General features: G+C 41.6%; 1 protein-coding gene across 19 annotated transcripts in view; it reads left to right on the plus strand.

Moving 5' to 3' along the window:
• The first annotated feature begins 909 nt into the window (after positions 1 to 909).
• The window catches only part of LOC139408394 (spectrin alpha chain, non-erythrocytic 1), a 53724-nt gene continuing 41952 nt past the window's right edge, over positions 910 to 12681 (plus strand). For 8 of the 19 annotated variants that reach the window (XM_071152201.1, XM_071152205.1, XM_071152204.1 and 5 more), the window contains exon 1: positions 6522 to 6551. In XM_071152201.1, coding sequence (XP_071008302.1) covers positions 6522 to 6551 — 30 coding nt within the window. Of the gene's footprint in view, positions 1032 to 6506; positions 6552 to 6767; positions 6950 to 12681 lie in introns of those variants that run through there. The other 11 variants (XM_071152206.1, XM_071152221.1, XM_071152222.1 and 8 more) reach the window with 9 other exon arrangements.

A 12681-nucleotide genomic window follows, 5' to 3' on the forward strand; every position in this document is an offset into this window, starting at 1 on the left:
GGGAGAGCCTCCGTGACACAGAGAAGAGGTTTAGGGTCAAGAAGATTGCTCTGAGAGAGATAATGAGATAGTTGATCAGAGACAGCACTCTCAAGTGTTTTTGAAAAAAAAGAAAGATGGGATACAGGTCTATAGTTTTTGACATCAGATGAGTCGAGTGTTGGTTTCTTGAGAAGGGGAGCAACTCAGGCCATTTTGAAGTCAGAGGGGACGCAACCAGTGGTCAGGGATGAGTTGATGAGGGATTTGAGGAATGAAAGAAGGTCTGCAGAGATGGTCTGGATAAGGCTCAGCTGCCCACAGCCCTGTTCTGTAAGCTCACAATGATTCACTCAGGAGGGGAGGGCCGAGCCAGCCCGGAGGAAAACATGGCAGCCATGCATTGCCCTCCAGTGTTAAGCATACATTCTTGAAATATTACAACCTAGTATAAAATCAAGTACATTGTGTCAGACAGATTGGTTTGTATGCTAACACAAAGCAAACTATGTATCAATATTAAATTCCATGTTAATTTAAAATAATAGGAAACAATGTTGGTAATTTGATACAGGGGTATAACAAAACATGTTTTATTTCTATGAATAAGACAACAATCATAAGGTGACACGATACAATACAAACCATAGACATTTTTATATATTTGTATAGAACCAACATGTATTCTGTGGCACCCGGCCAAATGGCCTGCATCCTGCACGAGTACACACATCTACTTCTACACATGTGAAACAGTCACTAAATTAATGTGATATGATATAGTTTCATTATCACTGGAAATAATGTTAATTTAAGTCACATTTATTACAAATGTATTACATACGCATGCAAAACTATAGTATGATGAGGTTCGGTATTTTCCGGCAGTCATCGTTACACATTCGGTGCTGCGGTGCATGATGTCACTAGCGACATCCCAAACAGCTCACTCTACAGCCCAGAACAGCTCGACGCCCGTCGACAGCTATTTTATTCCGGGAGGTTTCCACACATTTTTGATCCGGTTTTAGAAAGCTACCTGCAAAGTAGAGGTAAGCGTGCACGTGGTGGGTTTCAATAAAAACGGCTTTGGCGTTTACTAACTAGCCTATTCATATAGCAATTTTACCATCCTGCTTTTTCTAGTAACGTTAGGTTGTGTGGGATAGCATTTTTGTCACTAACACAACTAGCCTCACCCTATATACCTCAGTGGCCTCACCATGCAAGCCCGACAGCAAAACCAGTTTCTAAACGTACTATACAATATTTGACATAACTGCCAGGGCACCGCCATCTCCTCCCTGGTAAAAAAACAAAAACAAGCTTAATTTATAACTTGTTGAAACAGACTTATAAAACCTTATGGAGACTAGCTTTATTAGCTAGCTGAACCAGAAGCCATCACTGGCTTGTCAGCTTGCTAGCAAGTTAGCTAAGCTTCCTTGCGTTGACAGAGCGAGCCCACAACGTCGCGACCCATTCTACAGCAATATTTGCAGCTTATAAATGTTTATAAATCAAATACCCATTTATACATATGGTATGTAATTGACTATAACCCTAGTGTATACATATACATTATTTAATTAATTGTTATTTATTGTCTGTTGTCGACGGAAGACATATTTGTGTCGGCTACAGGCGAAGGACCCGCCCAGCATCAATGCCACACAGTTAGAATGCCATTGAATGTAATGGCATCATCTGCTGGTCAAGCCAACCAGGGCGTTTGTATATAGCAGCAATACTGCGTAGTGGCAAATATTTACATACTTCTAAAATACGGCTTTAAGAATATCCTAAATTAATCTTTCTCATGGTAAGCAGAAAGCAGCTGGCTGGCTGTTCATTGTTTTAGTAATTCGGCCATTGGATGGTGTCGATGGCCTTTGTCGATTTGTCTTTCACCTCGCTTTCAATGCATTTTGATGGTTTTCTCATTGGGTGGTGGTATTACTAGCCTTTTGTATACCTAATCCTTCCTGATTATAATCGTCTTGATGGTGTGGTAAACTTCTTGCGCTAAATAGAGTTTTATCTCACCCACTCTGGCTCTTGAGTGGTGTAGCGGTCGGTCTAAGGCACTGCATCTCAGTGCTAGAGGTGTCACTACAGACCCTGGTTCGATTCCAGGCAGTATCACAACCGGCCGTTATTGGGAGTCCCATAAGGCGGCACACAATTGGCCCAGCGTCATAAGGGTTTGGCTGGGGTAGGTCGTCATAGTTAAGAACAAATTCTTATTCACAAACTTGCCTAGTTAAATAAAAGTTGAAACATTAAAACCAATTATAATAATAACAAAATTCATTAAAATCCTAATAAATGTAAAGTTATCATAATGAAAATATTTGTCTTTTCCAACACAGCTGCTGTTGTCAGCAGTTCACCTTCTTTAAAAGTTTGGCAAGGGCCCTAAGGCAATGTAGATGTGAACAAACATGCCATGCCAATAAAAATCGAATAAAAGATAGATATGTGTTGAAGTCACAGGGAGAGGATTTGCACAGCTGGGTGGGTGATGACCTCTGAGAATTTGGACCATGCTGTGCCTCGCTTGCGTCATTGCGTTGCATTTCAAGGGTGGTGGCCAATTGTGGACATGACATAAGCCTTTTCCATCCTCAGTGAGAAATCCATGGGGAAAGTAACAACTACGTCCTCAAAGATTAGCATGCAAGGCTTGTGATCTGTGCTTGCTGCTTTTAGCTGTTTTAGTTTTTACTTCTCCTGTGACCTAGTAAGACCAATGTCTCCATGACATTGCAGAGACGAGAAGGCCTGTCATTTTTCTAGTTGATGGCCTTATTCCGTGCTAATTTATTAACAGAATTTCAGGTCTATTCTCAGAGCTGCAGCCTGAGTGAAGAAATCATTTCTGCGTTATGGATGAGCCTGTTCAGTTGTCTCCTCTCTGTCCTCATAGTGTCTCTGGTAGTTTTTGCACCAATGTCAGAATTTAGTTTTCCAGTCATCACTCCAGACTAAAGACGGTATGTTCCGAACTCGGGCCTGGTTGCATTGTGGCCCCTAACTCCTTCCAATAGTCCCTCGCCCTACTATGCTCAGATCTGAATCGATTGGATGGGGGAAGGAAGCTCTACTTAGCATTTCGGAGAGTTAGGTGGAGCAATCATAATGCTGCTGCTGTCTGTCCCTATCCATTCGATGAGGTAATCCCTGGAAATATATAGAATGGAAGGGGCCAGGCAGGAAACAAAATTAACTTATTTCATTAGCTTCTTGTGTAGTCAAGGGAGTTCATCCACCGAGCTCAGAAAGGGGTATATTTTATAAGCTCTTCTACCCACCACCACCCACTTCCCTTCATAGGTGATGCACATTGTGTTTCTGTTGAAGGGTGACAGAATGGGTGTGGCTCAACAACAAACTGCTCAAACCATTAGACACACACTACCTTGAAACACTAAAATGTACCCTTGGCAGGTCTGTGTTTTGCATTCTTGACGTGTGTTTTGCATTCTTGATGGGATCAAGAACACGGTTGAGGTCATCAACTGTCAGGAAGGAAACACATGACCAAGGACAAATTCACATGAAAAACATTTAATCAGCGCTCCTCACTTAAAAAAAAATGTGTCGTATGGATTTAATTTTAAAGTCTGAACCTCGTATAGGCCTAACCCTAAACATATTAACAGCGGACTGATTTAGCTTCCAGTTCCCGGCATATTCAAGAGTTTTTTTTCATTGTTTGTCTTGTTTAACATGGTCAGCTATATAGTTTCCGGCTGGCTGACTGATAATCACATTTGAACAGAGAATGTGTTGACAGTGAAGTAGTCTAATTTAAAGCATCCCTATCCATTTAGTCACTCCCTGTCTGAAATGGTCGAGGACAGATGCCACTCTTATTCAGTTATACTGTCCGTATATGTTCTGTTCAGTGTGTCGGTTTTGTGTAAAGGGCCCTACGCAAACAGAGTGACGGATATGGTCCGTTCCAAAATTTGAGCTGCACAAAAGTATATGGGTGATTCTCACGAAACTGACAGAAAATAATTACTCTTGGATCACTAACATTAGGATCTTTATTCATCCATTTCATAATTGTTGTGTTTATTGATCAGATATGCATTTTACCACAATTTTCACAACTACTAATGCAATAATTCTTAATACCGCAACAGTTTTCAAAGTCCAAAAAGGCAATAAACAAAGCAACTTCAAATTTTATTTTTATTTTTTTATTTTTTTTATTTTTTTTACACTGCTCACCTATTGAAAATGCTGAAGTTAAACAGCACAGAAAATAAATATATTTAAAATTAACTTATTATAATGTATTTCGCAACACAATCTTTTTTAAACTTGTTTTTTGTCATAACCTGTGTATACATGTTATTTGTATGTACCCATCCACTACATGGCCAATGGTATGCTCGTCGAACATCTCATTCCAAAATCATGGGATTAATATGGAGTTGGTCCCCCCCTTTGCTGCTCTTCTGGGAAGGCTTTCCACTAGATGTTGGAACAGTGCTGCGGGGATTTGCTTCCATTCAACCACGTGCATTAGTGAGGTCGGGCACTGATGTTGGGCGATTAGGCCTGGCTCGCAGTAGGCGTTCCATTTCATCCCAAAGGTGTTCGATGGGGATGAGGTCAGGGCTCTGTGCAGGCCAGTCAAGTTATTCCACACCGATTTCAACAAACCATTTCTGTATGTACCTCGCTTTGTGCATGGGGGCATTGTCATGCTGAAATAGGAAAGGGACTTCCCCAAACTGTTGCCACAAAGTTGGAAGCACAGAATTGTCTAGAATGTAATTGTAAACTGTAGCGTTAAGATTTCCCTTCACTTGAACTAAGGGGCTAGCCCGAACCATGAAAAACAGCCCCAGGCCATAATTCCTCCTTCACCAAACTTTACAGTTGGCACTATCCATTGGGACAGCTAGTGTTCTCCAGGCATCCGCCAAACCCAGATATGTCTGTCATACTGCCAGATATTGAAGCGTTTTTCATGACTCCAGAGAATGCGTTTCCACTGCTCCAGAGTCCAAAGGCGGCGAGCTTTACTCCACTCCAGCCAATGCTTGACATTGCGCATGGGGATCTTTGGCTTGTGTGCGGCTACTCGGCCATGGAAACCCATTTCATGAAGCTCCTAACGAACAGTTATTGTGCTGACGTTGCTTCCAGTGTCAGTTTGGAACTTGGTAGTGAGTGTTGCAATCAAGGACAGACTATTTTTTACAAGCTTCAGCACTCGGCGGTCCAGTTCTATGAGCTTGTGTGGCCTACCACTTCGCGGCCCGAGCCGTTGTTGCTCCTTAACCTTTCCACTTCACAATAACAGCCCATACAGTTGACTGGGGCAGCTCTAGCAGGGCAGACATTTTTACGAACTGACTTCTTGGAAAGGTGGCATTCTGTGTGCTTGATTTTACACACCTGTCAGCAACATGTGTGGCTGAAATAGCCAAATCCACTAATTTGAAGGGGAGTCCACATACTTTTGTATGTATATAGTTTATGTATAAAGAACAAGGGCACACTATCAGATTAAGCCCAGATTGCCAAAGTAACGCAAACCATGGACCACATCACTGAAGCCCATTCATGCCTCCATGTTGGTAAGGTAATGGCTCTCGAGTTTTTCCCAATTTGAGCTTTTTAGTCATTTCGGTAATGAGAAAGTGTCATAAAGGCGTGTTTGAGAACAAGATATACTAAGGACTAATCCTCTAGATGATGCATCATGGGTGAATAACATTTTATAAAAAAAAAAATATTGCAGTTTTTACAGCAACTTAGTGTTACGGTAATGAAAAAATGTCCTCAGACACTGTTTTTACATAATCAATATTATTTGAATGTAAACTTCAACTAGTTTACAATTTTAATGATTTATGCACAACCTACAGCAAAATATTTTGTTTTATTCAAGTAAAAGAGTATAAAATGACCCAAGAATTTAATCTGGTCTCATTTCGGTAATGAGAATTTGGTGTTAAAATGTCTAATTCAGGCAAATGTAAAATGTATTTCAAATAAGACACTGCCATATACTAGGTATCTTCGTTTTCAGAATAACAGTTGATTCTTGCAGATAGATGCATCATGGTTTTATAACTCAACCATGGCAGTAGCAAATTAACTAGTTTCATGAGTATCTCCCACGTAAAACTACATAGAAAACGATGCTGCGTTTGCATAAAGTGAGTAGCAGCTTAATGCCATAGGAACTAGGCTAAGGAGCCTCTTGTCTGGATGTCATGCAAATGCTGTTACCCTGGCCTTAGTGGTCTATCAGGTTGCTGGCTGGCTGACCTAACTCACCTCATACTTTGAGCATGCACACTTGACACAAAGCAAATAACAAACACTTTTTTTAATGCTGTGACTGAATGAATATTCTTATTGCAACTGTATTTATCAATGTCAACAAGTCATGTTCGTTAAAAGCAATAGTTTGAATTCTCCTCTTTTTGAATGGTTGGAAATAACCCATTGCTCTGACATGAAACTGTGGTGTATGTTGTTGCCTTTAGCCTGCGCAGGCACCTGTCGTCATGTCCCAGTTTATTAAACCAAAACTGAAGGTAACGTGTGTCACCACTGTGTGTTAGTTTGCATGTTGTGTGCGTTGCTGCTATCGGAAGGGTGTTCATCGAATGCATGGACATTTCTGGAATGCTGAGAGCAGCCAGGGAGAATGTTTGAGAGCAGGCCATGATGCTGTTGTTTTGCTGAATAGAGGAAGAGGGAGGGAGGGAAAGAGGCAGAGAGACGCAAAGGGCTGGGCGGTATCTTGGCCTGCTCCCATCACGGCCTAGCCACTGCAGGGGCGATGCGTCTGTCTGCGCTGCAGCGAGAGAACGAGTGAGAGAGAATAAGAGGGGCGTTCAGTTTCTCATTCTTCCTTTATCAGTTGAGCCTTTCATCTGGAGCCTAGATCGAAGTGACTGCTGCTGGCTTCATGGCCACCACCTCTCCTCAGGTACTGATTGCAGAGACAGTGTTGGAAAGAACAGGGCTCTGGATAAACAGCCCAGAATATCTTGATTTTCTCTTGATACATAACCAAAGTTGGTTTTACAGGTTAATGGTTAGCCCATGTCCCTTAATTTTTGAGAATTTAAGTTGAGTAAATGTTTATAGTTAACTGTGTTAATCTAACTCTGGTCAGTTGATTTGGTTTTAGTTTATTTTTATGGGAATTTGTCACTGAATTCAGGCCTGCGTTTTCTGCATGCATTGTATGTTTGTGTAAGCAAATGTTTTTTGTCTTGACAGGACTTGGTTAATGTGGTAATTTGATTGGTTTTAACTGAATTCCATGGTAATTGAATCACTGAATTCAGGCCTACGTGTAGGCTACTGCATGCGTTGTCAGTGGAGTCGTGTGCATGAAACTGAAGGTTTGTGTTGATTTTAACTGAGCTGGATTAAATTAATGTCACTGACCATTATTTATGAAAAAAACATACATGCAAGGGAATCACGTTTGCATTTGGCATGGTAAACCTCCCCAGATGTCAAATCTCTTGACATTGGCATTTCACTGTGTTCTTGACTGGGCGGCAGCCATTTTGATTTAATCCAGACGTGATTGTTTTGGTGATGTTCCAGAGTAGGATTTGGGATTTGTATGACTGATTGAAAGTTTGTGAAAATGTATGAAAATAAGAGTAACAATGAAGCTGAATTCAATATTTTGTCATGTAGCCTTATCACTCTCTTGTACATATTGTTTTAATTCACAAACCAACCATCCACTGTTAACTTCTTCAGCTGCACTCAAATCTCCCCTGGGCATGCTACCGATCAGCTAGGAGTGGAGTGGGCTGTAAGGGGAGGGTTGTCAAGGTTCACTCTGAGGGAAGGGAACTGAAGCTACGCCTCTTCTCTTTGCACATGTATTTGGCATGTACTAAGTCTTCTGGGATCACCCTGCCGTTTCCTGTAAATTCCTCCGGTCTGCATTCGCCCAGTATGGCGTCATATAACCCCTCGCTAACTGATGTTACCATAGGAACCGTGAGGGGGCTGACTATGGCTGCGTTTACACAGGCAGCCCAATTCTGATCTTTTTTTTCACCTACTGGTCTTTTGACCAATCCGATCAGCTCTGAAAAGATCAGATGTGTAAAGATCTGATATAATTGGTCAAAAGACCAATTATATCAGATGTGTAAAGATCTGATATAATTGGTCAAAAGACCAATTATCTGTTTCCCACTGTCTCACCCTTTGGGAGTGATGATGGGCCTTCTCCTCAGTATAATCATTTTTTGTGCTCCGTCAAAACAAATGGATTTGTTTATGCCAGGAAGCGAGCGAAGACTTTGGTGCACTCAAATGAAATATCCAGCTACTAAGAGTAGCCTAGGCCTAATGCGTAGGCAATAATTCGAATGAAGCAAATCAATACCCCTCCCCTCTCCACCAACCCGTCCACCCACCCACCTTGTGTCGCATTCTCTCTCCGCAGAGCAATATCTCTGGATACTTGTGCAGCGATGGGAGCCACACAGGGATCTATAAATATCTCTGGCCTCCTCGAATGGAATCTGTGGCACGTTTTTATGAGAATGACCTGATTTTTTAAATGGGGAGAGTGGGAATAGATGCACTTATGGTTTTCATCCTTTACTTCTAATCATGGACTGATTCAGAACTGGGACACCAGGTGAGTGCAATTAACTACCAGGTAGGAACAAAAACCAGAAGTGTTTTGGCCCTCCAGGACCGGAATTGGAACAGCCCTGTTAATATGCCTTCATGACAATGGCTAACCGTCTGAAAAGGTACTGTCACTACTGTGTGGCGATTACAAGTGGTTATTTCAGTGACAAATACCTATTGCAGACAATGACGTGATGATATTTGCATTCAAGTTGTTGACTCATCAAGAATACCAAATTAATATTAATTTTGAATATAGCTGATTCACTAAATTTCGTTAATGCATTGAAAATGTGAAATAGTTTGACATGACAGTTTGAGGTAAACACCCAAGTTGAATGCACCTTTGGTAAATGACTGAAGGGGAGAACAGAGGGAGGGAAGAATCTTCTAGAGAACCTTGAAACAGCCACATTTACATAACACTTCAAGTGTGCCGGTCCCGTGCACTGACATAACGTCTTTCTTTCTCTAAAGATGTCTTATGTAGTTGGTACTGAAGTGGCAATTTAGCCTAGTTTCCTGCGTCAGTATTTAACCCAACCACTTTCCGGGTATCTAGGCCTATAGTTAGTGTTTTTTTTCTGCATAGAAAACTATTTGGGAAAATAGTTTTAGGGATGGAAAAAAAGCTTTTTAACTAAAACCAAATAAAGTATGTAGAAATGATAATGGCACTTTAAAAAATAATAATTTTGAGAACTAGCAATCACCAAAATAAATGCTAGATAGTCAGGGAGAATAAATCATTCCCCAAATCATGCATTCGGGAGTATTTTTGTCATTGCATGAGGCCCCCATTTTGATTTTATGTTTAAGTCACTCAGATGGCATAAGCCATGGCAAAATGTGTAGGATTGCAGATTTTCTCTTAGCTCCATTGTAAATGGTGTAGATTTGCAGGAAACTAGCATAAATCTTTTAGCTAAGCCTAAAAGATTTCAGATTTTTCGCGCAGCAGGTAGCCAAGTGGTTTGAGCGTTGGACTTGTAACCGAAAGGTTGCAAGATCGAATCTCCGAGCTGACAAGGTAAAAATCTGTCGTTCTGCCCCTGAACAAGGCAGTTAACCCACTCTTTCCCAGGCCGTCATTGAAAATAAGAATTTGTTCTTAACTGACTTGCCTAGTTAAATAAAGGTAAAAATGATTATTTTTAAGATTTCTTGTTGTTGACTGTACCATTGGCCACACCCATGGCCACCCACCTGTCACCCCCACCACCTAAGTGCTATTTTGAACCAGAAAAAAAACAGTAACAATGAAGCCACAAAAACAGGATGTGGGTCCACCACCTCAATCCACAACCTTTGTCTCTGTACAGTTGATAAGCAGCCCTAACCACTGTTAGGTATAAGTCCTAACCACCGTAGAGTTATTTAATTGCTGCTTGCTTACACGGTTGAGAAACCAGGTGGTTGGACTTTGACTATCCTATGTAATGCGGATGGAATTTGTGCATGGTGCTTCTGTCTGTCTCCTCTTAGCACTAAAAATGAATGAGCCTGTTGGCGAGAGATCAAGGGTTATATAGACTGTGAGCCTCGAGGAAGCATTCAGCTCTGCTGTTTAGTAGTAGTATGTGGGGGTGTGTGAGGTAGTTAGTGGGTAAGTGGACGAGGGAGGGAAAGAGTGTTAGAGAGAGGGGGCAGGAGATGGAGGAAATTGGTGTTATCTACCACTCACAGCGTCAGTCGAGCACTATCTCCTATTGCAGCTGCACTGTGCTAGGGGGTCTTCCGCAGGTCGAAGATACAACGTGCTATGACGTGGCCTCTTCCTTCCCCAAATGTATTGTGGTCTGATAAATGCTACAGATTTGTTTTTCTGTAATGTAACCATTTACAGTGCCTTCAGAAAGTATTCCCACCCTTTGACTTTTTCCACATTTTGTTGTGTTACAGCCTGAATTTGAAATATTAAATTGAGATTTTCTTTGTCACTGGCCTACACACAATACTCCATAATGTCAAAGTGGAATTATGACTTTGTAGTTATTACTCCACAATACTAATCTAAATGAGAGTGAAAAGAATGAAGCCTGTACAGTATAAAAACTATTCCAAAACATGTATCCTGTTTACAACAAGGCACTAAAGTAAAACTGCAGAAATGTGGCAAAGTAATTCACTTTTTGTCCTGAATACAAAGTTATATTTGGGGCAAATCCACTATACCACATTACTGATTACTACTCTCCATATTTTCAAGCATAGGGGTGGCTGTATCATGTTATGGGTATGCTTGTAATCGTTAAGGAGTTTTTCAGGATTAAAAATAAATGGAATGGAGCTATGCACAGGCATATCCTAGAGGAAAACCTGGTCCAATCTGTCAAGGGGTCTGAATACATTCCGAATGCAAATTCTACACTGGAGTTGCTTACCGGCCTGATGGGCCGAGTTACACTTTTGACTTAAATCTGCTTGATTCTCACGACTTAAATAATTTTCTAGCAATTTGACAGAGCTTGAATTTCTTTTAAAAGAATGGGCAAGTATTGTATAATCCAGGTGTGTAACGCACTTAGAGACTTACCCAGAAAGATTCAGAGCTATTTTCGCTGCCAAAGGTGATTCTAACATGTATTGACTCGGGTGTGTGAATATTTTCATATTTCATTTTCAACACATTTGCAAACATTTAAAAAAACATGTTTTCACTCCATCTTTATGGAGTATCATATGTAGATGGGTGAGGAAAGATATCTATTTAATCCATTTTGAATTCAGGCTGTGAAACAAAAATTTTGGAATAAGTCAAGGGGTATACATGCTTTCGGAAGGCATTGGGCTTGACACCTGGACTTGCACACACATTCAGTTGTCTCTAAACCACATGCCAACAGGGCAAACTCTTTACAAGGTCCGATGACTTCAAGTTCACACTGAAGTGACGATATCTCACACGGCTGTAAAATTCTCTGCATCACTCCTTCAACAACGACTTTGGCACATTGTGTCTCAGAGCAGCAGTGTCTCCCAGGAAAGGGCGGTGTCCTGAAGACACAACCCAAAGGCTGTTTACTCATTGGTCCAGAGAGCTGTCCCTCAAACAGGCTAGTCAGAGTAGCGTGTGCCTTCATCCCCACAGGCAGATGTCAGAGCAGAACGGGGCTGCGGTCAGCTAAATCCTGGGATGATTTAAACCCTTGTGTATTAGGACTGGTGTAAGGGGACGGGGGAGGGGAAATTGTCTAGTATGATGCTTTTTACAGAAAATGGGCCAGTGTAGAGGCTACTAATGGGTTTAAATGCTTTTTCATGATCTTGTCAGTTATTTCTGACGTATCTCTTTCTTTTTATAGATTGATTTGTTTGATGGCAGATTGGCCATAAACTCATACAGTACATCCGGATAGTATATTGAAATTAAGCTCCGGTGCTTCCTGTTTTCAATGATCATTGGGATGTTTCTACAACTTGATTGGAGTCCACCTGTGGTAAATTCAGTTGATTGGACATGATTTGGAAAGGCACACACCTGTCTATGTAAGGTCTCACAGTTGACAGTGCATGCCAGAGCAAAAACCAAGCCATGAGGTCGAAGGAATTGTCCGTAGAGCTCCGAGACAGGATTGTGTCGACACACCGATCTGGGGAAGGGTACCTGCAGCAACGAAGGTCCCCAAGAACACAACAGGAACCACCAAGACTCTTCCTAGAGCTGGCCGCCCGGCCAAACTGAGCAATAGGGGGAGGAGGCATTTAGTCAGGGAGGTGACCAAGAACCCAATGGTCACTCTGACAGAGCTCCAGAGTTCCTCTGTGGAGATGGGATACCTTTTCTAGAAGGACAATCATCTCTGCAGCACTCCACCAATCAGGCCTTTTTGATAGTGTTCAGACGGAAGCCACTCCTCAGTAAAGGCACATGGCAGCCTGCTTAGATTTTGCCAAAAGGCACGTACATAAAGGACTCTCAGGCCTTGAGAAACAAGATTCTCTGGTCTGATGAATCCAAGATTGAACTCTGGCCTGAATGCCAAGCGTCATGTCTGGAGGAAACCTGGCATCATCCCTACGGTGAAGCATGGTGGTGGCGGC

Source organism: Oncorhynchus clarkii, chromosome 5 (genome assembly GCF_045791955.1).
Source record: "Oncorhynchus clarkii lewisi isolate Uvic-CL-2024 chromosome 5, UVic_Ocla_1.0, whole genome shotgun sequence".
In the NCBI taxonomy this organism is placed as follows: domain Eukaryota; kingdom Metazoa; phylum Chordata; class Actinopteri; order Salmoniformes; family Salmonidae; genus Oncorhynchus; species Oncorhynchus clarkii.